This window comes from Dromiciops gliroides, chromosome 6 (genome assembly GCF_019393635.1).
Source record: "Dromiciops gliroides isolate mDroGli1 chromosome 6, mDroGli1.pri, whole genome shotgun sequence".
In the NCBI taxonomy this organism is placed as follows: Eukaryota; Metazoa; Chordata; class Mammalia; order Microbiotheria; family Microbiotheriidae; genus Dromiciops; species Dromiciops gliroides.
In genome coordinates this window covers 1,609,955-1,637,498 of record NC_057866.1, presented here as the reverse complement: position 1 = coordinate 1,637,498, position 27,544 = coordinate 1,609,955, and the positions used below count along the sequence as shown (strand labels likewise).

Below are 27,544 nucleotides of genomic sequence, written 5' to 3'. Positions count from 1 at the left end.
AGCTGCAGCTGGAACCCGGACGTTCTGGGGAGGTGAGCTCCCCGTCCCCGGAGGTAGTTCAGAGAGCGGCGACAGGGACTGGTTAGCCCCTCTCTGGTTGGGGTCCTTCCAGGTTTCCCCGGCCCCTATTCCGCCACCTCTTCTGCGGGTCCCCACCCCCCCCCCCCTCCCCTCCGCAGGCCGGGCTCTGCGCGTGCGCAACAGTGGCCGCCAGACGGCATTCGCGAGGACGGAGAATCGCGCAGACGCAGTTCGGTCCAGGAAAATGGGAGGGGGGGGAAGGGGAGGAAACGCAAAGGCTGTCGGAAGCGGAAGTGGCGTCGTCCCCCCTTCCCCCGTCGGCTGTTGCTGGGCGGAGCCCTACGGGCGCCTGCGCAGTGCGGCCGCGCCGCGCGCCGGGGGCGGGGCCGGCCGGGCGGTCAGTCAGCTGACAAGCCCGCGGCGGCGGTGGCGGTGGAGGAAGAGGCGCCGGTGTTTGGGGTCTGGCATCCAGCGGGTGAGCGGGTGACGTGACCATGGCGACCACCGTCAGCACCCAGCGGGGCCCGGTAAGGAGGGGGCGCTTGGGGGCCCCCGGGCTCCTCTGTCCCGGGGACCCTTCTTTGGGGGTCCTCGGGGGAGGGGCCGCTCTCAGAGACGCCCTTTCTCCCCACCGAGCTGTGGTCCTTGGGACCCCTGTGCCCCTCATTTTGGGCCTTTTGGGGTTTGGGGCTGGGCCCTGTGACCTCCTTTTCTCCCCCCCCCCCCACGTCAGGGACCCCTCCCCCCTTGGGTCCCGTGGGGGAGGGGCCGGGCTCTATGACCCCCTTTCTCCCCCGATGTTGGGGTGGTGGGGGGCGGGCCGGCTCCGTCTCTATTCCTTGTTGGGGTCCCCCATGTAAAGGCAGAAGAGTTTGGGGGGTCCAGCTGGAGAGCGGGGCTCTGCACCCCTCCTCCCCAGGACGTTCCCTGCCACCTCCCCCATTAGACTGGCGCTCCTGGAGGCCAGGGGCTCAGCGGGGTGCCTGGCCTGCAGTGGGACCCCGAGAGTGGGGGGGGGAGAGAGGGGTGTCTGTCCCTGGTGAATGAAGTCATTGCCTTTGGGGCTGGGAGCGGAGCAGCCTGGGAGAGGGGCGGGGCGAGGGGGGGCGGATCCCCGCGGGCTTGGGGCACCCAGAGCCCCCCCCAGGTCAGCAGGTCGGGGAGACCCGAAGAAGGGCCGGCTCGTGCCTGCGGCGGGGGCGGGGGGGGCGGCTGGAGCGTCTGTGAGTCCGAAGCAAAACCTTTGAGGGGCTCCAACGTGGCCCCATCCTGGGCGGCCGCCCTTTCCCAGGGGCTTCCTGTGCGTGGGGGCGGTCAGCGGGGCCGCCCCTCTGCCCCCCATGGCAAGCCTGGTGGGTAGCGTCTGCCCTTGTCGGGGAAGGTGGGAGGGAGACTGAAGCAGCCCGGGATGTTTGTGACTGTGCTGCTGGCGAGTCTGCCGCCCCTCTGCCCGTGCGGGGCCTGTGCCCAGCTCCTGTGCCCCCCGGCTCCGTGAGGTTCCCTGGAAAGAGGCCCAGGCCCGCTTCTGTCCTTTGGGAATATTCGGGGAGGGCGGCGGGTCTCTGTGTTTGAATGCCCTCCCTTCCCTCTGGTTGGGGTCTGTCTGCAAGGCCCCTTTTCCACGGGTTGGAGTCTGGGCTTGTGCCCACCACGCCAGCCTCCCCCCCGCCCCTCCATCTGTTAGCTGGGGAAGGTGGCTGCCGCTGTGCAAACAGGGTGAAGTGACTTGGCCAGGGTCACCCAGCCGGTCAGGGTCCAAGCCCCGATTTGAACTCAGCCGGCTCCAGAATCGGTGCCCTATCCCCTGTGCCCCCTCACCTGTGGTCCAGCTGTAATCCTTGGTCTGCTCCTCCTGTAAGGCGCTGAAGGACCTAGCGAGCCAAGCCGCTGCTGTGGGCCAGTGCTGCCAAGGAGAGGGAGGGGTGGCTGGGTTGGTTTTGTTAGAAGCCACACTCGAATTCACACTTGCGAGGACCTCTCCCACGGCCTGATGGAAGCGGTCTGGAGGAGCCAGAATTTCCTCCTGCCCCTTTGGTGACCCGGGAGAGCTGTGCCCAGCATTTCCTCAGGCAGTGTTTGTGGAAGAAAGCCAGCTGTGCCCTCCTGCCAGTCGGCCCTTGTCACCCACACTCAGGAGAACCCAGGGGCTCCAAGCCTCGCCCCTGTGCACAGTGGATGGAGAACCGGGTGTTGTAAGGCCTGTCTGACACCCGAGGTGTCATGTCCTGGATGCCTCACTCACCCGGCCCCCCCCCCCCCCAGCATTGCCCAGGCCTCTGGTAGCCTCTCCTCTGATGGGGGGGGGGGTCTGCCTGCCTCAATCTCTCCCCCCTCCAGCCCATCCCCCATTCAGCCTCCTAAGTGACTTTCATGTAGCCGTCCTCTCCAGTGACTTCCTTCCTCTTGCCTCCAGGAGCTCTGCTTGGCCTGCAGAGCCTGCCCCCCTACCTCCACTTCCAGCCCTCTTAGGCCTTCCTCCCCTCCCCTCCTCCCTGTGCTCGAGGCTCCATCGATCCAGTCACATTGACTGTTATGGTCCCCAGCATGTGACAAGCACGTCCATGCTTCCCCAGGAAAGGACTTTGATTCCATCCTTTCTTTGGCAAGAATGCTGACTCCTGTACAAGGCAAACTCACCTTCCGAGAAAGATCCCCAGCACGTACCTTCCCTTTGGCCCAGTCACGTTCTGGGCCGTAGCACAGGAAGTCGTGGGAGCAAAGCCAAGGAAAGGAAGTGAGTAGGGCCCATCAGGAGAGACAGCTTGGGGAATAGGGGGGTCCCGGGGCCCAAAGTCTCTGGAAGAGCAGAGTTCAGATCCAGCCCCAGACACTTGCTGGGCAAGTCTCTTCACCTCTGTTTGCCTTCATGTCCTCCTCTGTGAAATGGGGAGAATGCTATTCCCTCCCTCCCTCCCAAGAAGGTTGTGAGCATGGTGTGGGATGATTTTGTAACAAGCTTCGCAAACCTTAAAGGACCATAGAAATACTGGCACTTAATTGGAGAGGGGCTGAGCTGGTGTCGGTGCTTCTGTGGTGGTGATGCCGTAAGAGCTGACATTTATAACATTTACACAGCACCTATTGTGCGCTGCATAGTAACAACTAAGCTTTCTATAGCTCCCACTGTGTGCCAGGCTCTGTGCTAAGCACTTTACAAATAGGATCTCGCTGATCCTCACCACAAGCCTGGGAGGGGGGAGGGGCTTTTATCCCCACTTTCCAGACGAGGGAAGAGAGGCAGGCAGAGGGCCAGTGAAGAGTGCTGAGAGATCCAGGAGCATTGATGAGAAAGGCTGCCGGGAGGCTGGCAGAGGCAGACAACTTGCAGACTGACCTCGGTCAGTCCTGGGAGGAAGAAAGCGGGCTGTGGGTGTAGAACAGGCCTTTCAGGCCAGCTCAGGCTTCCAGAAGGCCACGCTGCTTGCTCCCTCTGCAGGGCTGGTCTCCCCAGTGATCACTGGGCCCCCTCTTTGTCTTTCTTAGGTGGGAGAGCTTAGAAAGTGACAGCTAGGTGGCCCAGTGGGTAAAGCACCAGCCCTACATTCAGGAGGACCTGAGTTCAAATCTGGCCTCAGACACTTGACACTTGCTAGCTGTGTGACCCTGGGCAAGTCACTTAACCCTCATTGCCCTGCCAAAAAAAAAGAAAGAAAGAGACAGGGGCCCAACAGGCCAGAAGAAAACTTGAACAATGAGAAAAACAAAGAAAATCTGGTGCCAGGAGAGGACTCTTCCAGGCCTGCCCTCAGGCAGTGGCCCCTGCTTCCCTGTTCTCCCTGCAGTCCTCTCTTGGCTCTTGCTTTCAGCTGTCTCCTCTCTGTGCAGAAAGCTCACTTCTGATCTGACTGTCCAGTCCCAGTCTCCCTGCTGAGCTCTGGCCTGCATCCTCCGTCAAACTGGTCAGTGGCATTCACTAAGCACCCACTGTATGCCAGCTCAGTGCCGTCCCTCTGCCCAAGGGGACTCCTCAGCCCTGTGTGGCCCAAACCCTTCCCTCCTGTTTCTGTCTGTGGCAGCCATTCATCACCCCGACAGCGTCTCCTCCTGCTTGTTGACGGAGGCAAAACCTCATGGCATCTGGTGGAGAATTGCTTCTGTGTTTAGTGGTATAGGGTTGTGTATGACTAGGAGCAGGAGGGGGGGTGGTGAAGGTGTGTCTTGGACAGAAATGCCAAGTCTCTGCTGGACTAGCCCGAGAAGTGGGAGACACACCCAGACACAGGAAGATAGTCAAGCTGGGCCTTGAGAAATATATCATTGTTATTCAGTTGAGTCAGACTTGTCTGACGCTGTGACCCCATCTCTGGTTTTCCTGGCAGAGATTCTGGAGGGGTTTGCCATTTCTTTCTCCAGCTTATTTTACAGATGAGGAAACTTGAGGCAACCAGGGTGAAGTGACTTGCCCAGGGTCACACAGCTTAGGAAGTGTCAGAGGCCAGATTTGAACTCGGGAAGATGAGTCTTCCTGATGCCAGGCCTGGCGCTCCGGCTGCCCAAGAGAAATCTGTAGGGCCTAGAAAGGTAGAACTGTTGGGAAAGGTCCTAATTCAACTGTAGAACTGAGTGGGTGAAAGGGAGTCTGGGAGAGAGGAGCTGTCTGGGATTTGGCTGGCCATAAGCACTAAATCCTGGAAATACAAATGCCAGCAGAGAGAAAGCTAGCTCCTCCCTCCCTGCCTCAAGGGGGAAAGAGATCTGTGGAGCAGAGCTGGGGGGAGGTGGCGAGGTCTTGGAGGCCTTGGCTGGTCCAGCTTCTCCCCAGATGGAGGCCCCGGGGGAGAAGGCCTTGGGCCTTGGCAGCCATGCTGAGGAGCCAGTGGTCTTCTGTGTTACGGTTATGTGAATTAGGAATGTCAAGTTGGCAGTGGGGTGTAGGGTGCCTAGGAGAGGGTGGGCCTGGGCCAGTCCTGCCACGAGATAGGAAGGACCTGAGCCAGGAAACCAGACTGACTTGGCCACCGACTGTAGAGAAAGGGAGACCAGGAAGGAGGAATTCAGCCGGGGCCGGCCCCCGGGGAGGGCTGCTGCCTCTCCTGCCTCTCGTGGCTGAGCCTGGGCCTAGAATGCTGTCGTCCCTGAGGCACATGCACAGCCAGAGAAAGAGGAGGCTGAGAGCACAAGGCTTCTGGGCCAAGCCCTGTGTTCTTCTGGCCTCAGCTGGCCAGGACACTTCTGGCTGGAGTGCCCCTCACCAGACTAAGTGAGCACAGGTTGCTGGTCCCTTCACTTCCTGTTGTTGATTGGGGGTCCATTCAGCTCTGGTCCCCCTGGGTTGGGCTCAGTTTCCAGGACTCCCCAGCAGCTCCCCCCATCTGTGCCTCCTTTAATGACAAGAAAACCAGGCGGCTGTGCCCCCATTGAATGTTCAGCACCCCAAGAGTGTGGGCGGGCCCCCGCTAGCTGGAGACGGTACACACCCCACACATTTTAGTGCATACTGGATAGAAATCTGGCCTCAGAGCCAGAATGACCTGGGTTCACATCCTGACTCTGAGACAGGTCTGCATTTTGGACAAATAAGTTGTTGAAAGGGTGCCAATTAGCACTGGCAGAGGACCTTTCCTCATCTGGAAGGGGGGCCTATAAGAAGGAACTTAGAGGACGAGTCTCTCACACAGAAGGAAGGTCCAAGGTGCTGAGTTAGCTTTGGGTGGCGTTGTTTTAATTGAGTGTTCTGGATGGTCCTGGTCCTGGTTCAGGTCTCTGGCTCTGGTGGGGGGCATCCCCCTGGGGTTCCAGCCTTCCCTTCTCCAGCTGCCACATTGCAGAGCCCCACCTCTCCCTCCCAGGACCCCTTGGTCCCAATAGTAATTAACAGGAACCCTTTCTGTAGCTTTTGGGGGGTGGCAGAGCACTGAGCATCCATAATCTATTTGGTGTTTCAGGGGAGGGCAGTTGGAAGGTGTAAGTGGTGGTCGTCCCCCAAGGAACAGCCTTCCTTGACTTTCCAGCCTCCCTGCCCTGGGTGTGGCTCCCACCCTGCACTGCTCCATCTGTTCAGACTGGCCGCCCCTCTATTCCTCACTCAGACACACCATCTTCTGGTCCCTTGGTGCTTGGCCAGGCCATTCCCCTCACCCTTCCCAGCTCAGCCTCACTAGTACAGGCTCAGCTCAGACACCTTCTTCTGTACTGATTTCCCCCTGGACTACCACCGTGTGTGTGTGTGTGTGTGTGTGTGTGTGTGTGTGTGTGTGTGTGTGAAAGAGAGACACCTACATATTTGTATGTGTGCACATCCGTGTCTTCCCCATGAGAGTAGAAGCTCCTGGTGAGGAGGGGTTGGTTCGTTCCTTGTGCCTGTGCCTGACCCAGAGTCTGGCACATAGCAGGCATTTACTAAAATGTTGTCGATTGATTGAGATGCCTGTGCCCAGTCACGTAGCTAGGAAGGGAGCCAAGGTGGGTGTTTTCTGGTACCAGGAGGAGATTCCCATTTGGGGAGGGGCCAGATAGTTTGGACCTCAGGGGCCCCTTTCCTTTCTAGGATTCTTGGAGGCCAGACTTAGCTCCGAGAGAGGAAAGGGTTATCTACCCAGGGAAGGAGGAGTGGGGTGGGGGGTGGCTGCCAAGAGAGAAGAAAGGGCCGCTTACAAATTATGTTCAAGCTTTGTTGTTGCTAGGAAGGACACCATGGCATGTGTGGTGTTTTTTCCTAAGGTTTAGTAAACACTTAGAAATGGCTTAATGGATAAACCCCAGGCTGCCTTCAGCATGCTGGTCATGCCTCAGTTTCACTTAACATAGAATTTGTTTTCTCTCATTTGTACTTTTAAAAAGGGAGCATTACTCTTTGGGGTGTCTAAGAATTGGAAATCAAAGGGATGCCCATCCATTGGGGAATGGCTAAACAAACTGTAGTATATGATGGTGAGGGAATATTCTTGTGCTCTAAGAAATGACAAGGAGGACGATTTCAGAAAGGCCTGGAAACACTTGTATGAACTGATGTAGAGTGAAGTGAGCAGAACCGAGAGAACATTGTGCACAGAGACAGCAATATTGTCTGATGAAGAACTTTGAATGGCTTAACTATTCTGAGCAATACAGTGATCCAAGACAACCCAAAGGATTCATGATTTTAAAGTATATTATCCGCCTCCAAAGAAAGAACTGATACCGACTGAACAGAGGCTGCAACAGGCTATTTTTCACTTTCTTTCATTTTTGTCTTTTATTCAAGTTTTCTTACACAAAATGACTAATATAGCAGTGTTTTACATGATTGCACATGTACAACCTATATCTGATTGCTTACCGCCTCAGGGAGGGAAGAGGGAAGGAGGGATAGAATGAAAACTTTCAATAAAAATGTTTATTAATTTTTTTAAGGGAGCAGTATTGCTAGCGGAGACATTTTCAATGCTGAAGCCAAGAGACCTTTAATTTCATAACGATGTATTGTCCACAGAGGAATGTGTCGGTAGCCCTAGTTTGTTCGTTTTGGCCATTAGAACTGTCAGACTCTGGCCCCTGGTGCCCAGTGAATCTGTGCATCCTTGAGGTGGGGGTGCCCTCTGCTGTCACTAGAGGGGCCAGCCCTGACTGCTTTTTCTTTCCTGAGCTTTGGGTATTTGTGGTCATGAATATTGGCAATGCCCTTCACTGCAGGGAGAGAAGGTTTACATAAGTCCCCAGGGCTAATTTGGAGAGCTTGATTGTGCCTGGAGAAAGGGAAAGGCCCCCGATTTAAGCTGGGGGGACTACCTTCCTGCTTTCTTCTGAGGACATGCTGATGGCTCGGGCTTCAGCTGCTGTTGCTGGAGGAAGTTGTACAGGAAATGAACATTATTTTTCTTTGTGACGAGTTCTATTTATTGCATTAAATATTTCACAATTACACACAGAAGTTTTCTTTGGCATTTGTTTTTAGAAAAATTCTGAGTTCCAAATTCTCTCCCTTTTGTCCCAGCCCCCTCCTTGAAAAGGCAAGCAGTTTGATATTTGATAGTATATGTGATGCAGTGATGGAGAACACATTTCCGTGTTAGCCGTGTTGCAAAAGAAAACACAGCAGGGCTGCAGGGCAGCTAGGTGGCGCCATGATACACAGAAAGACTCCTCTTCCGGAGTTCAAATCCAGCCTCAGACACTTCCTAGATGGGTGGCCCTGCACAAGTCACTTCACCCCATGTGCCTCAGTTTCCTCACCTGTAAAGTGAACTGGAGTGTCGTTGCCAGGAAAACCCGAAATGGGGTCGCAGCATTAGACATGACTGAAAACAACCGAATAGCAGCAGAAAGAAAACAACAGACAAAAAAATAAAACAAGAAAATGAAGTTTTTAAAAAGTGCTTTAATATGCACTCAGTTCATCAGTCCTCTCTGGAGGCAGATACTACATTTCATCACGAGTCCTTTGGGATCACCTTGGATCATTGCACTGCTGAGAAGAGCCAAAGCATTCACACGGTGTTGCTGTTACTGTGTACCGTGTTCTCCTGGTTCTGCTTGTTTCACTTCACATCAGTTTATGTCCGTCTTGCCAGGTTTTTCTGAAATCATCCTGCTGGTCATTTTTTATAGCACTATCATATTCTGTCACCATCCTATAGCTTGTTCAGCCATTCCCCAAATGATAGGCGTCCCCTCAATGCCTAGCTCTTTGCCACCGCTAGAAGAGCTGCTATCAATAGTAGTGTACATAGAGGTCCTTCCCCAATTCCTTTGATCTCTGTGAAATGAAAATCAAAAAGGTCACAGTAGCCTTCTTGGACCAGCAAAGGGAGGCCAAGCAAGAATGGAAGCCAGCCCACTGCATGGCATCAGGGTAGCCTGACCTTGAGGCTTTTGGGTTGCCATCACTCAGCTGTGTGACCTTTAGAAAATTACTTGATCTCTCTGGGCTCCCTTATTTGTAAGATAGGAGAAAAATTCCCAAGTCACCAGAAGCTTCACAGGTTGGATAGTGTGACAGTTGGGTGGTTTTCTCTCTGCTGGGTTGTTGGCATCAGTCAGATACTCACTGAGGGTTACAAAACAAATATGACCTGTGCCCTCCTAACCCATAAACACTTTCCAGCACAGACAAAATGTGCATTCATGGAATGATTAGTGAGGGGGGCAGTATTTTCTCTTCTCCTTCTCAGTGCAGTCAGACAGATTCAGAGGGGCTTGGCCAGAGTCACAGGAGAGCTGTGATGGTTCATTGAAGCTGTAGTAGGAGGCCTCTGGCAGAGGGGGGTTCTGGTGGAGTTGGGCCGCAGGGATCTGCACCTGCTCTTTGCCACTTTGACCAGGGGCGTCTATGGCCCACGTATCCAGGGAGCAGCTGGCACAGAGCGGGCAGGGGTCACTAATGCTGTGGGTGACTGAGTCAGAAGCCACAAGGAAGGACCCTGAGAAGATGGAACCTTGAGCCAGCCTTCCTAAGATTAAATTGAGTTGAGATAAATAAATGGGGCCCAAACTGTCAGTATCCCAAGAGATAGGAAAGGCTGGGGGGGTAGGGGGAGACACAGTGAGAGAGAGAGAGAAACTCCTGGCACAGGGCAGGCTCTGTAGAAATGCATATTCCTTTTTCCCTCCCCACTCATGATGAAACCCAGTGTTGGGGCTTGAAGCACCCCATGAGTTGGCAAGGTGATGCAGAACTTGTGGGAGCAGGAGGTCAAAGTTTCTGTCCTCTGCCCTCCCCCAATCTCCTCTGGCATGTGGTGGTCAGTTCTGGGAGCCGGGGGTTGATCAATGGGCTGGAGAGGGTGCCCGGGCAGGGTGGCCACAATGCCCAAGGGCTCGATGAAGCCATTCAGCTGAGAGAGATGAGAGGCTGTTGGGGGAGCAGGGCAGGAGAGCTACCCTCACGTGTCTGAAGGGCTGCCCTTGCCCTCTCTCCCTGGGATTGGCTCCTTCTCAGCTGCCTCCCTCCTTGTTTCCCTAGGTTTACATTGGCGAGCTGCCCCAGGACTTCCTGCGCATCACACCCACACAGCAGCAGCAGCAGATCCAGTTGGATGCCCAGACAGCCCAGCAGCTGCAGTACGGAGGGACCTTGAACACCGTGGGCCGACTTAGCATCACTGTGGTGCAGGTACTGGCTTCTCCCTCTCCCTGAGCACAGAAGTGGGCCTGGGGCCAGGGGCACTCCCTGGGTGGCTTTGCAGATACCCGTTTGCCCCCCCAAGTGAAATTCTTCCTTTGCCTGCAGTACAACCCTGTGTGCCTGGAAGTGATCTGTCTTTTTCCTGTCCAAGAGTTTATCTTGAAACCCTGCTTGGACAGTGGAAAGGACCCTGCTCAGTGTTGTTCCTGGCCATCTAGAGAGTGGTGGGAGGCCCTGGCTAAGGTTGGGCTGCCCTGCGTCAATGACACGCACTCTCTGCGGCACGGGGGCACTGCTCTCTTGGAGCCTGTGGGCACGGCTTTATGGCTTTGTGTCCTGGGCCCTTCTCCCATCAGTCATCTATCCACAGAGGCTGGGGGCAGGCAGTGCAATCACTGGCTGTCCTGATGGGATCCCGCACTCTGGTCAAGGACCCACCATGTTTCTTCAGTGGCATCTCTCATGTCCGGGTCACTGGCACATGGTCTCCTGGGAGGTGGTAGCTGGCTGTTCCAGAGCCTCAATAACATTGAATTTAAGGGGGCCCCGGATGTGAATGCAGACCATTTTGTCTCCACCTCCCTCCCCATCTGGGACGGCGGCACCCCCTTCCCCCTGTACGGATTGTTGATCCGGTGGTTTGATTTTCATCTGGAACGCGATTGAGATGGCTGATCATGCAGACAGCGGAATCTGGGGAACCCCATCCCCGCTTTGCTGCATGGTTCTTGTGCCGGGCGTCTTCCGTCCTGGGGCCAAATGCACTGAGGGAGCCTGGGCCTCCTTGACTTCTGTGGCCTGTGGAGGGGATCCTCAGGCCTCTCCTATTGTTGTGGGACAGATGATTATAGGCCTTTGTTTGACAACTCCAGGAAACACAGTTCTCCTCATGTCTGTGCTTTCTAGTGTTTTTGAGCTCAAAGGGCAATATGCCTTGTCTGCATCGATTGGGAGGGGATTTCTGTCGGTCTTGTTCTTCATGTGGCCCATTATGTTGAGAGTTTGCCTCATTTTCCCAGCAGTTGTGAGGCATAGTGCACAGAGGGCCAGGCCTGGAGTCAGGAAGATTTTTGAGTTCAAATCTGGCCTTAGAAACTTCCTAGCTCGGTGACCCTGGGCCAGTCACTGTACCCTGCTTGCCTCGGTTTCCTCATTGGTAAGATGAGTTGGAGAAGGAAATGGCAAACACTCCAGTGTCTCTGCCAAGAGAACCCCAAATAGGGTTACGGAGGGTCGGACACAACTGCACAACAACGATTTTTCTGGAATAAACGCAACCTGGTCATGCGGGTTTTGATGCTTTTAATAGGTGGTTGTTAAATGAGGTAGCTGCAGTTACTGAAAGGGCCCTACAGCTTCCTGCAGGCAATCCGGCCTCCTCCTGTGGGCCCGGGCTTGCCCATCATGCCATCTGTCCCCAGGAGACACCCTGATGGATAAACTCTGTGGGGGGCTGGAATAGGGCACTAGGCATTGCTCTAACCCCTGCGAGGGACTGCCAGTCTCAGCCAGGCCTTGGTGCTTCAGCCCAAAGGTGCCCGTAGCCCTTGGCTCTGGGCTGGGTGGCCTCCATCCCAGGGTGAGTGGATGGATGCCTTTGGTGAGCAGACAGTGCCCTGTGTTTGCCTGTCCTGATGCTTGAGCGCTTGATAGTCCCAGGGCTCTGCTAAGACAGAGGGCACCAAGAGAAAAGGCGGGGCAGTGCCTGCCCTCAAAGAGTGCACACTTTCATTGGGGTGTTAGCCATAAAAGGAAGTGTGGCTTATTGACTGTTGGCACAACCCAGGTGTCCTGAGGCTGGGGTGGGGCCTGGGCAACCCTGAAGGAGGAGGTGGGGATGTCAAGGGTAGGTTTGCCTTAGTCAAATCCCGGGGGATTTTTCACATTTACACTGAGGCTTCTTCCCATAGTTCAGCTCATTGAGAAATAGGAGCGCCATGGCCGGTCTGCTGAAAGAGCCTGCTTGTTCCTTGCCGTGTGCCCGCCTCATCGTCCCTCTCCATGTGCCCTCCTTGTCCACACTGCGCCCCTTTCTAAAGGCGAGAGCCGGCACGACCTCTGGGGTCTTCCGGCCCCCTCGCCACAGTGAGCTTCTTGAGGTCAGGGACCGTCTTCTGGGGCTGCTTTTGTCTTCCATGCCCTGGTGCACACCTGGAAACACAGCATTGTACGGGTTTTAGTCGCTCGTCTGTGGGTGAAACGATCAGTCGCCTGGCTCCTCTTCTTCTTAGTGCGTCAGTAGCACGACTGGCACAGACTGAGAATGGGGGGGGGACCTCAGGCATCTCGAGGCCCCTCTGAGGATAGGGAGCTCACCGCCTGCCATGTGTTACTGTTAGGAAGCTTTTCCCAAGTCCCGGTGGGCTTGTGGCTCCAGGGTCGACAGGAACAGCTTCTGGTGTGTGCTGACCAAGCCGCAGCATCAGCAGTGCTTCAGCTGCTCGGAGCCGACATCCTGCTCTCAGCATTCGGTGACCATGCTCCCCCGGCAGGGCGGGGCAGTCCCGGGGTGATGTGGAGGTTGGGCAGACGCTTCAAGCCCCTCACCCCCCTACCCTGACTTGGTTTTCTTGTAGGCAAAGTTGGCAAAGAACTATGGCGTGACCCGGATGGATCCTTACTGCCGAATACGGCTGGGCTACGCGGTCTACGAAACAGCCACTGCCCACAATGGCGCCAAGAACCCGAGGTGGAATAAAGTAATTCAGTGCACGGTGCCTCCGGGCGTGGACTCTTTTTACCTGGAGATCTTTGACGAGGTAAGATGGGGGGGCATGGAGAGGGACCTCCCCCAACCCAGTCCTGGCAGCAAGAGCCACGCTTCCCCTGCCCTCCTTGGCCTTGCTTTCCAGACAGTCTGAAGGAGTGAGGATGGAAGCCTGGGGCAGGGCGGTGTGAGTGGGGACTGGGAGGATCCTTGGAGGGTGCAGAGGAAGAGAGCCCCCCACTCCCACCCTGCTAGGGGTGGGTCTTCAGACCAGCTGGTACAACCTCTTCATGGGATCTGCACAAGGCAATGGCACAGGGTCGGAGGTGGGAGCTGGGCTGGACCAGATGAGGGGCTTAAGCAAAGCTTGTTCTTCACGGAGGGGAATGAATGACAGAGCAGGGCAGGAAGTCCTTCCGTCCCTGTTCTCCCTTTCTAGTGTGTGCACGTGCAGCCATGTGTCTGTGTATGCGTGTGCTTGTGTGTGCGCATGTATGTGTACAGATGTGTGCACATGTGTTTGTGTATGTGTGCGCATGCAGGCATGTGTCTGTGTACTTGTATGCGTGTCTGTATGCATGCGTGCGCTTGTGTGTGTGCATGCTTGTATGTGTTTCTGTGCATGTGTTTGCATGCACATGTGTGTCTGCTAGGACCCAGCTGGGGTTGGGGGGGTTAGGGTCCACATGGGCTCAGATCGGCCCATTCTGGGAGGCCACTGTGTGCATGACCATTAGTCTCCTCCCTCGGATCCCGCCTCCTTGGCTTTGGGCACAGGCTGTGTGACCTGGTGGGGGGGGTCAGAGTTCATCGGTGACCCTCCTGAGCTATTTCGGAAGCACTTTCTCAGCAGCCCTGGGATGACGTGGGGAGTGTGACTGCTTTTTCACGGATAGGGAAGGCGAGGCTCATGGTGGTGAGGGGCCTGTCACCCCCACCTTGGGAGTCAGTTACTGCCTGACATTCTGTGGCTCCTCACCTTGAGAGTGAGGGAAGTCGGGGCGCTACAGGGGTTTGCTCTTTCCCAGACTGAGGCCTTGGCTGTGTTTGGATTCCAGAGCCCAGGGCTCGTGCCTGCCCGCACCCCCTCTGAATCCTGGCTGCCCAAGACCCTGGAGCCAGCCCAGAAGTGCTGGCCACGAGCTCCCGTTCAGTCCTCAGGGCTTGGCAGGCTCGAGGGCTGGGTGCTCCGGCCATCAGAGCTCTTGGGGAGGGGCCGGAGAAGGAGGGCGAGAGTAGGCCATGCATCTGGGGCCCCGCTTCTGCACTGGGCACCTGCCAGCTGCTGCTGAGGACTTTCCGCCTGCCCGCCGGCCGGCCACGGCAGGGCCTTATTTCCCAGTTGAAGAGTCCAAGGCTCGGAGGGAAAGGGGTGCACGGGACCTGGGTCTGGAGGCCCGGCTCCCAGCTCACGCGGTGGGGAAGAGGCACCGAGAGAACCAGACCACTTGGGCTTAGTCAGGGGGGAGGTGATGGGAAAACCCTCTGGAACTCATTTCTCTGATTGGACACCCCGTAAGTCATTGGCAAATCCGGGATTCGAGCGGTCAGCCTTCAGAGGAAGACGTCCAGGCTCGCAGCCACCGTCTGCCTCCACTGTCCTCGGGTCTCTTGTCCCTTTGACCTAGTGCTGACCTTGCCCTGGCTGCTCCCTTCCACAAACACATGTGACCAGAACCTTGGCTGGGGGGCCTCCTTGCCCCCTCCACCCCTGGCCTCACCCTCCTCCCTCCCTCTCGACTCTGAAGCTCTAGAACCCGTTGTTCCCCTTCCCCCCAATCTCTGCCTCCACCCGTCTGCCATGAGCCAGCCCTTGCCCCCTTCTCTCCCCATCTGCCGCCAGTGACCCCGCGCTCCCTACTAGCTTTTCTCCCTTTTGTGGCTCAAATCAGTAAGAAGCGTCTGCCATGGGGGCCTCCACCTCCCCTCATTGTCCAAGAGAACCTCCTCTGCACACTTGCGGATGACCCCGCCCTGACCTGGCCTCCTCGGCCTCTGCACACACCTCTCTGTCTCCTCTGCCGGATCCTCCCCTGACCAACGCCCTCTAAGCCCAGGCAGCCGCCGCCTCTTCTTCACTTCCACATTGCTTCCTCCCAGGCACCCGGGCTTACGAACCAGGTGGCCGTGGCCTGGCGCGCCTTCTGGGTCTGCTTGGAGCAGAAAGGTGAAACCCACCAGCTTCTCCCTGCTCCTGCTCTCTTGGCTTCAGTGGGGATAGAAAGCGTCAATCATTTCAAAAACAGTAACCCTTAAATATGATCAAAGAAGGGTCACACCTCCCCCACACCATGGGCGCTGGCAGTATTTCAGCCTCCTCAGGTCATCCTTTTCTCCAATAATCCCGCAGTGGGAAACACTCCCTGCTTCCTAGTGACCCAGAGCCCCCTCACAGCTAGGAAGGCTCTGAGGTCAGACACACTCTCCCCTGGCTGGCCCTCACAGAATGGGATGAGTGTCTCTTCTATCTGACTACGCTGCCCGAGCCCAGGGAGATTCGCAGGCAGCTCTTGTGTCCAGCTCAGATCTGTGGCTGCCCTCCCAGCTCTCCCCACCTCTCTCTCCACTGAGTCTGCCCCTTGCCAGCTCATGAGCTGCACCTTGGTCTAGAGAGGGGCTTTGCCCACCTGGAGCTGCAGGGGGAGGGTGGATTCTAATCCAAGCTCTGAACGAACACCTCCTGGGTCCCATGGCCGGCCTTCTCCTGCATCCCGCCTGGGTCTGCCTGGTCTGGGAACTGGTCAGAGCACTGTGGTGGGAATGGAAGGAGGAAGGACGTCCGTGCGGGCTCAGTAACGCTTGGCCGCTCTTCTTCCTCTCTCAGCGCGCCTTCTCCATGGACGACCGCATCGCGTGGACTCACATCACCATTCCCGAGTCTCTCAAACAAGGGAAGGTGGAGGACGAGTGGTACAGCTTAAGTGGGAGACAGGGGGACGACAAGGAAGGGATGATCAACTTGGTCATGTCCTACACAGTGAGTGGGGCCTGGGCTTGGGGCTGGTTTTGTGGTGAGAAGGCAGAAGAGGTGCCCCAGGCGGGGGCTGAGGGTCTTCAGATGTGTCTAGTCCACTGAACAGATGCTAAGGTGAAAGACCTGCTGGGACCACAGCTTACTGCCCTTAGATCATTTTGGGGGGGGGGGGAAGGCTCAGTGTATTACACTCATGGAAGGTTGAGCTTGGCCAAGCTGTTGTGGGATGTGTGGTGGAAGACCGCACTTCTCTGCTCTGTGAGAAGATGGGATCACTTTTTGATTTGGGTCTAAATCCCCTCAATTTGTCTTCAAGTAGCCTGGCTGGGAGGGCGTGGGCTGGGAGCTCCCCAAGGGCAGGCTTCTGGTTTTGGTGCTGCCCAAGAGCCTGCCACATCAGGGAAATGAAGGAAGTTTAATTTGGTGAACCAGGACAGACTCCTCTGGGCTTGGCCTTATTCCCATGAAGCCTCCAGAAACAGTGGTTTTCTGGCCTCCTTTTTTCGGTGCCTTCCCTGCAGATGAGCACTTCGTGTATGGTGTTGACCCTGTGGCGCCCTCCCCCCCCCCCCATTCAGGAGAGGCGAGCGAGAGGCGAGCAGACACCCCACAGAGGTGTTTTTGCCTTTGAGTGTATGATAAAGCCAACTCTGTCTCATCTCTCATCCGTTACCATGTGTCATCTTCATGGATTTCTGAAAAAACAACAGAAATGGTCCAGGCAGAACACAACCCACAGCAAACCTGAAGGTTTGCCTGCTTGTGCCCATACTGAGTGGAGAAGAAGGCAGAGGCATCCTGGCTGTCATTCCTGGTGTTGGTTTGTGTGTCTCCTGCTGTACTGGGTGTGGGTGTTGGGAGAGGGCAGGAGGAAGAGAGGCCTGAGGGCCAGGCTGAAACCCCTCCCCCAACCCAGCCACCCGGTAACTGGGGTTTTCAGTTTTGTCCATGCTGCCTAGGCTTGGGAGGGGCCTGGAAAGTGAGAGCAACAGTGACTGAGCTGGTCACTTCTTTTACTTTTTCCTTTTCCTTTTTTTTTTTTTTTTTTTTTGGTGAGGCAATTGGGGTTAAGTGACTTGCCCAGGGTCACACAGCTAGTAAGTGTCAAGTGTCTGAGGCCAGATTTGAACTCATGTCCTCCTGAATCCAGGGCTCTATCCACTGCACCACCTAGCTGCCCCTGAGCTGGTCACTTCTGAGCCACATTCTCAGCCTTCCCTCCTAAAAGCCGGACTTAGCCCATGTTGCTTGGATACTCCTGGAAGCTCTGAAAATCTTGGCTGATTTTATTAGGCCTTTTAGTCAGGAAGTGATTGGATTCTCCACAGAAATCGGGCTTTAGATGTTGAAATGAGGCTTTTAAAACCAAACCAAACCAGCTTTTTGTGAACAGATCCAAACATTCTAGAGAACAATTTGCAGCTCTGCCCAAAGGGCTATGGGACTGTGCATACCCTTTGACCTAGCAATACCACTGCTAGGTCTATATCCCAAAGAGATCATAAAAAGGGGGAAAGGACCCATATGTACAAAAATGTTGCTAGCTGCTCTCTTTGTGGTAGCAAAGAATTGGAAATTGAGGGAATGCCCATCCATTGAGGATGAACAAGTTGTGGTATAGGGATGTAATGGAATACTATCATGCTGTAAGAAATGATAAGCAGGGGGCAGCTAGGTGGTGCAGTGGATAGAGCACCAGCCCTGGAGTCAGGAGGACCTGAGTTCAGCTCAACCCCAGTTGCCTCACTAAAAAAAAACATAAAGAAATGATGAGCAGGTGGATTTCAGAAAATCCTGGAAAGACTGAAGTGGACTGATGCTGAGCGAAGTGAGCAGAACCAGGAGAACATTGTACATAGTGACAGCAACATTGTGTGATGATCATCTGTAATAAACTTGGCTCTTCTCAGTAGTGCAATGATCCAAGATAATTCCAACTGACTCATGGTGGAAAATGCTTCCACGCCCAGATAAAAAACTATGGAGTCTGAATACAGATCAAAGCAGACAATTTTAACTTTTTTGGTTGTTTTTTTGTCTTGTGGTTTTTCCCTTTTGTTCTGATTTTTCTTTTCCAACATGACTAATGGGCGGGGGGGACTTTGTTACATGTAAAACAAAAGTTTTAACTTTTCTTTAAGTGAAAAATTGCATGCTTCAGTCTGTGTTCAATCAGCATCTGTTCTTTGTCTGGGGGTGGATATTATGCTTAATCATGAGTCCTTTGGGATTGTCTTGGATCATTGTATTGCTCAGAATAGTTAAGTCATTCATAGACCTTCATCAAACATTGCTGTCTCTGTGCACAGTGTTCTCCTGGTTCTGCTCACTTCACTCTACATCAGTTCATTCAAGTCTTTCCAGTCCTTTCTGAAATGCTCTTGCTTGTCATGTCTTTTTTGGTGAGGCAATTGGGGTTAAGTGACTTGCCCAGGGCCACACAGCTAGTAAGTGTCAAGGGTCTGAGGTCGGATTTGAACTCAGGTCCTCCTGACTCCAGGGCCATTGTTCTATCCACTGTGCTAGCTAGCTGCCCCTTGCTTGTCATTTCTTACAGCACAATCATATTCCATTACCGTCATATACCACAGCTTGTTTAAGCCATTCCCCAATGGATGGGCATCCCTTTGATTTCCAGTTCTTTTAGCTTCTCTTTTGCTGACTGAGAAAGGAAATCTGTTCTCTGGGGAAAACCCCAGTTACTGTGCAGCTGGATCGGGGGAGGGGGTTCATCCTGGCCCTGAAGCCTCTTCTCCTCCTCTTGCCCCCTCCCATGCCCCTTCCTCCCCATGAACCAAGCCATCGCTAATGGGTTGCCAGTGTCCTTGATGTCTTTCTGGGATCCTGGAAGCCTTTTAATGACTGACTGTGACACAAAGCAGATGTCTGGGGGACATTTGGGGCGTGCTCCTCCCAGGGCAATGGGCAGAGGTGACCCATTATAGTTTCATCACCCAGCCAGTTTGAGAATGCTGTATGGGAAGCCCGTGGGATGGATGCCAGGTGCACACCAGGAAGGGGCCTGCCCCCCATCTGTATCCCCATGGCCTGTGGCCCCTGTGTGGCACTGATGGGAGTGCAGGAGGCCTGGGCTGAACAGGCATGGCCACGGGCACGCTCATGTGTATGAGGTCACAGAGAGCAGGAATCCGGGTGTGATGCTGCCCCGCCTCTAAAGAGAGGAGGTGAGAGTGCCTTGGACTCTGAGCTGAACCTCTCGAGAGAGAGAGAGCGTCAGGTGCCTCCCCAAGAGGCCAGTGTTCCCATGTTCCCAGAGCTGGGCTCCGCTGACCCCTGTTGCTGTTTTTTTGTCCCCAGTCTCTACCGACCGCCATGATGATGCAGCCCCAGCCTGTGGTCCTGATGCCCACGGTTTACCAGCAAGGGGTTGGCTATGTGCCGATTACAGGTATGCCTCTTCCCCCTCTGTCCATCCCTCCTCCCCACTGCAGACTCTCCAAGTGACCTGTGCCAGCTGGCCTTGGGACAGTGTGGCAGGGATGAAGACACCACAGAATTTACAGAGGGAGGGTCAGAGTCTCAGTCCCCAATGGGTCAGCAGCAGTGGGGACACAGCCCCACAAGACTTCTCAGCTTCCCTTTTGTGCACAAAAGGCTTCCTCTCTGCCAGGTGCTAGTGATGCCCCCTCCTTTTCAGGGGGTCCAGGATGGTGATGGATGGGGATCAAGGTCTTCTCTGTCCCCACCCGACTTCTGGACCCATGGCACTTGGAACCCCCTGGTGTGTGGCAGGCCCTGTGCTAAGGCCCAGGACAGCTGAGGGGGGCAGCATGCCAACAGCCCCAGACAAACAATTTCCAGACAGGGTCCAGTGGCACCAGCGGCAGAGGGAGATGGTAAAGGGTTTCTTGTCCATGGCGACGCCCCCAGAAGGGCCTGCTCTGCGCTGCCGCCAGGGAGTCTCAGAAGGGGGAGGCTTCTTTGCATGTCAAAGCAGCGCGAGCCCCCTCCTTGGCAACTTCTGCCCGCCAAGGCCAGACACATTCCAATTGTTACAACAGCACCCGCTCGGGTGGGTGGAGGACTCTGAGGTCTGCTCAGTTTGATCACAAGATTTCAGGGTGGGAAGAGCCTCCGTCCCTTGGAAGGACCATCTTGCCCTCCCTGGAGCTGGGGCCCTGACCCCCCAGGGTGCCCCTGCCCCCCCTGGGCTCCTTCCTCTCCTTGTTACCTGGTTGGGCCTCCTTGCTGCCCGCTCTGCCCTCGGGCTCTGAGAAGAGAAGCCTGGCAGGTCCTGAGGAATGAGGGTCGTGTGCTCCAGGCTGAGCACCCTGGCATCCCTCGGCGTCTTCCAGATTGAAGGTCCTCCCACCTGCCCTAACAGGTGGCTCCCACAGCTGTGTGGCCCTCCGGCCGGCAGGGCATTCTCATGCCAAAGAAAGCAGGACATCAGGCCCCAACGCAGGGGCGGGGCAGAGGCTGGTCCTCGGGCACAGCTGGCCTGAGAGCCTTGGCCAGGAAGAATGAAAAGGCAGGAGCACTGAGCCAGCCTGGCAGAGCCCGGCACCGCTCTGGCTCCGATTATGTTCTCCACCGAGCAGCCGGGCCAGACTTTTGCCCATGGTGGGGGCAGAGGGGCTGACCCTGCACAGTGTCTGCCTGGGGCGGCACGTTTTCTTTAGTCTCTTCCCTTTCCGCCCATCAGTGCGGGTCTTGTTCTCATCTCACGCTCATCTCTTCCTCCTGGCGCTCTGGGTGGTGGGCACCTCCTCTCTTTCTGGTAGCCTGCTTTTGTAATTGCCAGCCCAAGTGCCTGGTAAGCCTCCTTGTCCTTCCCCTCCATGGGACTTGGGCCTCGAGGGGGACCTCTCGGTCAGAGGCTGTGCGCATCGGGCTCACGCGGCTTCTAGGCACCTGCGGCCCTTTTCCACCTGGACTGGTGGCGCATCAGCGCGCCCCCCCCCCCCCCGCATGGGGCTGTTCTCGGCTGGCATCTCTGTCAGTTGTGTGCACGGGCGGGAGGTGGCCCCTCCGGGTTCTCACTTCGTCCTCCTCCTTTGTGCCCCCACAGATGAGGCAGAGGTGGTGCCGGGGGCTCTCCTGGCCTGGCCACCGTTGTACCTCCGCAGGGGCTCCTGCCCCTGAGAGGATCCTCTGCCAAGGAGACAGCTGATGGGGCCTTGACCGCACCTTTCCTCTGCCTCGCTCCTCGCCCACGCTGCAGCAGTCCTTAATTTCTGGGTCACAAGTGCCACCATCTTGGTTGTGCTGGCCTGAGTCACAAGCAGTCATCCCAGCAGAGGCTCCCTGCTCTGGGCAGACGGGCGGATGGCCGGTGTCGCTCGTTCCTTGGTGTGCGCCCAGTGCCCACTCCTTCCTGGGGGGCTTTGGAGACCGCTCCATGATGGCCGATCTTAGCCTGGTTGTTGACGCTTGTCTCTTGTGCCTGCCGGCACTTTCTGTCCTCTCATTGAGGGCCTAGTGTGCGCCTGTCTGGGGGCATCCCTAAGCACTCAGTAGGCCCTGTGCAGGGGGAGGAGCCTCCGTTCTGCCAGGCTCTCCCATCCATTTCATGTATCTGTTGTCCTTGCCTGGGGCTCTGAGCTGGAGTCCTCTTGGGGTCCTCCCTCCTTCATCTCGCTCCTCTCATGGCCGCTGGGTGCAGGGCACAGAGCCAACCTGGAGCTGCTGCTGCTCCCAATGTCTTGTCCTCACTTCCAGGCCACAATCTGGCCTTGTCCTTCGACTTGCCCCCGGCCGATTCCTTCTGCTCCTCCCTGACCTCATTGGCACCCACTGTGACTTGGTGGGGCCAGAGGAGGTCCCTTCCTGCTGTGACTGTGAATGTGAGGCAGTGCAGGTATGGGGAGTGGCTCACACGCTGCCACCGGGGCACCAGCATGCCGTGCTCCTCCTTGGCCACTGGGGGACTCAGGGAGAGCACTATAGCCCACTTGTTTTGGTTTCTCCATAGAGATGGCGGACTTTGAAAGGTTATATTCTAAAATATTAGATATTTGCTGTACCTAAAATAGGGGGAATTGGTTCTTGAGGCCCAGGGCTCTGCATACCGAGTCTCTGGTGTGGGCCCCACGTGGCTCCCTTGATTCTAGGCGGTGTAGCCTGGGAGCAGTGGCGGGGTCTCCTGGGTTTTGGGCACCCTTGTAGCCACCCCCTTCCCCCCAGTCAGCCTTCATGAGGCTGATACTTCCTTGGCTTAAACACCCAGGAGCCTGGGTGGAGGGTGCTGGTATCCTGGTAATCAGGCAATGAGCCTGAGCTTGGAGGGGCTTATGCAGGAGGGCCGGGCCCAAGGTGTGGGGGCAGGAGATGAGGGTCTCCCTCCAGAACAGCTTCATGATGATCCACTTCATCTGGCCTTTTGGTCTGGGACCCTGGCATATGCCACCTTGTGCAGTTGTGCTTTCAGTACTTTGGGGGAAAGTGGTTCAGATTCTTAAAACCCCTCTTCCCATCTGCAAGCATGAAGCGCCTTCTGCGTCCTCGGCACGGCGCCGATTGCTGAGGTCGCTCCCGTCTCATGAGGGCGACAGCATGCAGACGGCCCTGTCTGCACAGGATCTGTACAAGGGCACTGGGAAGAGGAAGGGCCTTGTAGGAAACTGGGGAGGGTGGGGGTGAGCAGGGAGTGCCGCGTGCTGGAGGGACAGCCAGGAGGCCACTGTCCCTGGAGTGTAGAGGGTACAGAAGTTGGGAGGAAGGGCCCAGGTCACCAATGGGGCTCTGTCTCTGGGTACCTGCAAGACCCTGGACAAGTCACTGCACCCCCGTGGGCCTCAATTTCCTTATTTGCAAAATGGGGCTACTGGACTGGATGACCGACTGCTCGGGTCCTTTCCGGCTCTCACGTTGGCACCCTTCAACCCACCGGCTGGCTGAGAATGAGTGATCTCCAGTGACCCCCCAGGGCACCTCGTACACCTTCCTCTCCTTGCCCTGTTAGACCCAGACCCCGCAGCTCAGGAGTCAGGGATTGAGCCTCGTTGGAGGGCAACCCCCGACCCCAGCTCAGTGGGCTCGGGTTGTCCTGCAGCCAAGGGGGCTTTTCACTGCCCCATGAGCCCCAGAGAAAGTTCTGCCTCCACTGCGGGACTGCTAGAAATGGTGGCTTGGCCTCCCCTGCCAAGCACGAAGCCCAATGGGGAAATTCAGAAGGTCGCCCAGCCAGGGGGAGCATCGCCCCGTCCTTCCAGGTGTGGGGAAAGCCTGCCGGCAGCTCCATATGACCCAAGACTTGGGGAAGGAAGAGCTGGGGGGCAGCCACAGGGTAGGGGTGGGGGTGGCCACAAGGGGGGTGGCCACAAGGGGGGTGGCCGTGGGCCCAGCGGGGTGGGCTGGGGCAGCCTGAAGCTGTGGGCCCCTTTGGGCGTGCTCGCTGAGTGTCATTTCTTCTCTCCTAGGAGTGCCTGCTGTCTGCGGCCCGGGGGTGATGCCCTTGGCAGTGGCTCCCCCGGTGGTCAGTGCCCAGCACCCTTGTAGCGAGGAGGACCTGAAAGCCATTCAGGACATGTTCCCCAACATGGACAGAGAAGTGATTCGCTCTGTGTTAGAAGCCCAGCGGGGGAACCGGGAGGCCGCCATCAACTCCCTGCTTCAGATTGGGGAGGAGTCGTAGGGCCTTGGCCCCCTGGGGCCCCCCGGGGCTCCTGCATCCTCCCTGCCCCCTGTGTTTGACCTGCCGGGCCAGGGGGCGGAGAGAGGAAGCCCGCCCGAAGGTGCCCCCTGCAGAGCCTCCTGCCCTCTCTCTCTTTGGCCCTTGGGTGGCCTCGGCTCTACGCTGTGCTTTGGGTCCCTGCGGATGCATGTGGGTTTTCCCTGTTATAGCCCCAATGGTGTATGTACTGTTTTATGGAGGCAGAGGTGTTGTATGTATTTATTCCCCTGCGCCATCCTGCTCTGTGGCCACAGGGGGCTCTGTTCCTGCATCACGGGTCACAGAGGGCAGCGGTGCCCTCCACCTCTGGCTCGGGGCCCTCCGTTACCACTTGCCCTGGGCCGGAGAGGGAAGGCCTTCTGCCGCCCTGCCATCTCCTTGGCCAGCAGCCTTCCCAGCCATGAGGCTCTGCCCGGGAGGCTGCCTGTGTGCCCTGCCCTGTCTCCTGAGGGGTCTTCACCAGGACCATGTGTCACACGGCATGCCACGTCCCCCCAGACTGCATTGTGTAACCCGGAAGCATGCTGCTTTTGAAATGGTTAAGAATCCCCTTAGTTCTGGCCATGCTCCCCTTGAGGATGGTCAATGTTCATGACAGTCTGTCCCAAGGGGCGCCTCCCTCCTCACCGATAGGTGTGCTCCCCTTGCCCACGCGCTCTTCCGTATGAATTGTTGCTTTACTACTGACCTTCATCTGGGGGACTGGGACCAGTGCCAGAGCCCCCCTTCCCTTGGCGCTGGAGGCTCCTTGTGCTCTGAGTCAGCCTGGTGTGCCCATCTCCCCCTGCAGACTGTAGAGCAGCTGACCCCTTTTGTGGGAGGGGGAGTTCAAAAGAACCCCATTTATAGAACTGGAAGGTGTGCACTTTATGGAAGCCCGGTCCTCTGCACTGGCTCCCTGTGGGTTGGGAATGGCTGACCTGGGGTCCAGGAGTCCAAGCCCTTTGGGGCCCTGGGAAGGAAGGGAGAGAGCCTGGGTGTGCTCCTTCCCCAAATCAGGAAATCCCCCCCCCCCCCATTTACTAGATATTGACTATCAGCTCTTTGTACACACGTGCAAAGTGTGTGCTGGTGATTGTACGGTGGGCTCTCAGGTCAGGACCAAATGCTTTTGTTGGGCATCTTTGGGAATTTAGAAGATTTTTTCCCCAGTAGGGAAGGCAGTAACTCCCCCACCCCCTACCACCCTGGCTTCTTCGAACACACTCAGACAGATTCAGAGTTTGCCTCCTTTTCCCTGAGGCCCCTGCCTGCACGGGGCTGTAAGGGGGAGGCCTGGCTCCAGGTGACCTCCTGTCTCTTCTCTCCCTGGCTGCCCTTCCCAGAAAAATCAGCCTCCGGAAGATTAAGCCATTGGCCTCTTTGGGAAGAGTGACCTTGACGAGTTTGTCTGGAGTGCGGAGGGCCAGTAGAACTTGCCTCCAGTTACAAGGTGGGCTTGAGGGAGCCAAGATGGCGGAGGACAGTCAGTAAAAGGGGGGCTTGAGCCCTCAGTGTGGGCTGTGATAAGACCTTGGCCATCTCCTTCCATGCCTTCCTCTGGGCTCACATGAGGGACTGTGATCCCCAAAGCACTGGCCCCAGTGTCTATCTTCCCTTGGATTTGGAGGTGGAAATAACGGCAAAATGTTGGGGTGGGGCCTTTCAAAGGCGCTTCTCCAGCAGGGGATAGACCAGGGTGGACTAGGAGAATGGGTGTTGGATCCTTCTGGAGCAAGTCCCTGGGCCCAGATGCCAGCTGGCCTTCCTGGCCCAAGGCAGGCGGCCAGGGGGTGTCCTTGGCCCCTTCCAGCACCAGCCTGTGTTGGCTGAGGGCCGGGGGCAGGGCCGGCCTTGTGGAAACGGGGGCTTTGCTGGGACGACTCTCGGGCTCTGGTTCTGCAGTTGGGGTCCAGGGTCTGCGTTTCTCTCGCTCGTCACGTATGTGTTTTGATCTTCTAATTTAATAAATGATCATCTACACGACCATTCAAATGGAGAATCCAAGTTCTTCTGGGGAACTTTGTGGCCGGGGGGGGGGGGGGGGGTGGGCTGGGCCTGGGGCCTGTCCTGAGTGGGTACTTGTGGAGCTCCCTAGACTAGAGATGACTGTGCGGGCTCAGATCCGAGAGTGTGGGGGAAGGGAGGGGACGTCGTGCTCCGCCAGCTGAGCAGCTTCTCGCCCCCAGCCCCTCACCCTCCTCCCATTTGTTGGAGTCTTCCCGCTGTCTTGCCTTTTTTAGTTTTACAGGCTCCAGGAATCCCTGACGACAATCACCTCTAACAGACTTGCTCTAATTGCAAGTGTATTCATTGAAAAATGTCTAACTCCCATTTACCTAAATTGGTCAACTCAGAAGACCTAATGACTTCTGGTCACAGCCTGAGCCTGTTTTCCATTAGGAAAAGCAGATCTCTTTTATACCTAATTCTTTTTTTCTTTTTTTTTTTTTAGTGAGGCAATTGGGGTTAAGTGACTTGCCCAGGGTCACACAGCTAGTAAGTGTTAAGTGTCTGAGGCTGGATTTGAACTCAGGTCCTCCTGACTCCAGGGCCGGTGCTCTATCCACTAAGCCACCTAGCTGCCCCTTTATACCTAATTCTTAACGTTGCCATTTAGAAGAAATTACCTTCTCTACCCATTGACGAAGGCATTTCAAAAATGAAAGCAATGAACCTCTACTGAAATGGAAGATGAAATATTAAAAAGTTATAAGGAAAAATTGGGAACTCTGCTTGGAAATGCCACTTTTTTTTTTAAAGCTCTGCATAATTTTGATTTGTGATTTCCCTTAGACCTTTGAATCTCCTGGCAAACATCCGAGGGGATCAGCTTAGCAGCCGAGTCCCAGAGGGATGTTCCACTGTGGAGAGGTAGCTGAGACACAGACAGTGGTGCAGTCCGAAGAGTCAGGGCAAGATGCGCCTAAAGCTGCAGCTCTAGCATGCCCCGCACCCCCTCCCCAGTCCCCAGGACTTGTCTGGTCTTGGCTTTTCATAGCGTGGCTCCAGCCGACCTCTCCACCGGGCTTGCTGCCCCTCACAGACCTTCCTGTATCCCTGCACCTTCCCCTTCTCCTACCCTCCACCTCAGGATCAAAGCAGCTCAGAGCCCCTCCCACACTGGGCTGTCAAGCTTTTGTCTGACTGCAATATTCAATCAATAGCCAATGATCAACCATCCAGAAACATCTGCTCAGCCCCACTGTGTGGCAGGCCCTGGGCTAAGCACTGGCCAGACCATGCTGCTGGCCCAGCATCCCCTCTTCCAGCTCCGGATTGAAGCGCTTTGAGGACAGGGCTGTGTGTCCCATACTTGCATCCCCAGTGCTGCACAGGACTTGGCAGTGGGGAGAGGTGATGAAATGCCTTTCATTCCATCACTCATCTCTGCATTTGGGGATGGAGATGAGATAGGGACAGGCCTGACACAAGGCAGTGCCTCGCTAGGATGATCGGGTGCTCCTTGTTCTGCAGACATTGTACAGGGTGGGCAAGATGACTTTATTGTTGGATAAAAGCATGATGGTGTGGGCGTCTTCTGGAGGTGAGAAGCCTCAGGAGCAGACGGGCTTCTGTCTGATGAGTGATCATTCTAAGGATGCTTCCAGGCCGGGGCTCAGCCTTCCTTCTCCCTGGTGAGGCTGCCCTGGGGAGGGTCGCTGGCGGAAACAGGTGTGAGCTCCAGGCTTGTTGCCTGGTTCTTGGCCATGGGGACTGGACCCAAGGGAAGGGGCCACCGGTGTGTTTGTGCTCTGCCCTTTCAGTCCTGGAGGCATAAAGCTGTGGAGGGTCAGAGCTGCCAGGGATCTGAGGACCCACAGTGACCATCAGGCCTGTGACAGTAAGTTGGGTGGCGCCCAGCCTCCTCAGGGCACTTGGGGGCGCTAGGACTCCGGTCTCCCAGTCTTGGGCCAGGGCTGCCCCTGGAGCTCTGGGTGGAAAATGGCAGCTCTTGGCCTCGGACTATTCTAAATCAGGACCTTACTGAACCATCCTTTCTATGTGGTTGCCTAGCACTGGGTACTGGGGCAGGGGGAGGAAGAGAATGAGGAGGAAAGGGGGGGGGGAGGAAAAAGGGAGAGAAGGAGGGGGTGGGGAAGGAGGGGGCAGGGAGCTGGGGGAGTTCTTGGAACTAAGCTCGTGAAAGTTGTTCCTAATTCGATGCATTTGTTCACATGGTTC

The 27,544-nt window shown here is 56.2% G+C and overlaps 1 protein-coding gene across 1 annotated transcript; it reads left to right on the top strand.

The window, feature by feature from the left end:
- Positions 1–409: 409 nt before the first annotated feature.
- Positions 410–25,346, top strand: LOC122730949 (toll interacting protein). The gene is made up of 6 exons (XM_043970578.1): positions 410–548; positions 9,902–10,051; positions 12,640–12,822; positions 15,595–15,747; positions 19,063–19,153; positions 23,127–25,346. The coding sequence occupies exons 1-6, from the start codon at positions 516–518 to the stop codon at positions 23,339–23,341; spliced, it is 825 nt and encodes a 274-aa protein (XP_043826513.1). The 5' UTR covers positions 410–515; the 3' UTR covers positions 23,342–25,346.
- The last annotated feature ends 2,198 nt before the right edge of the window (positions 25,347–27,544 follow it).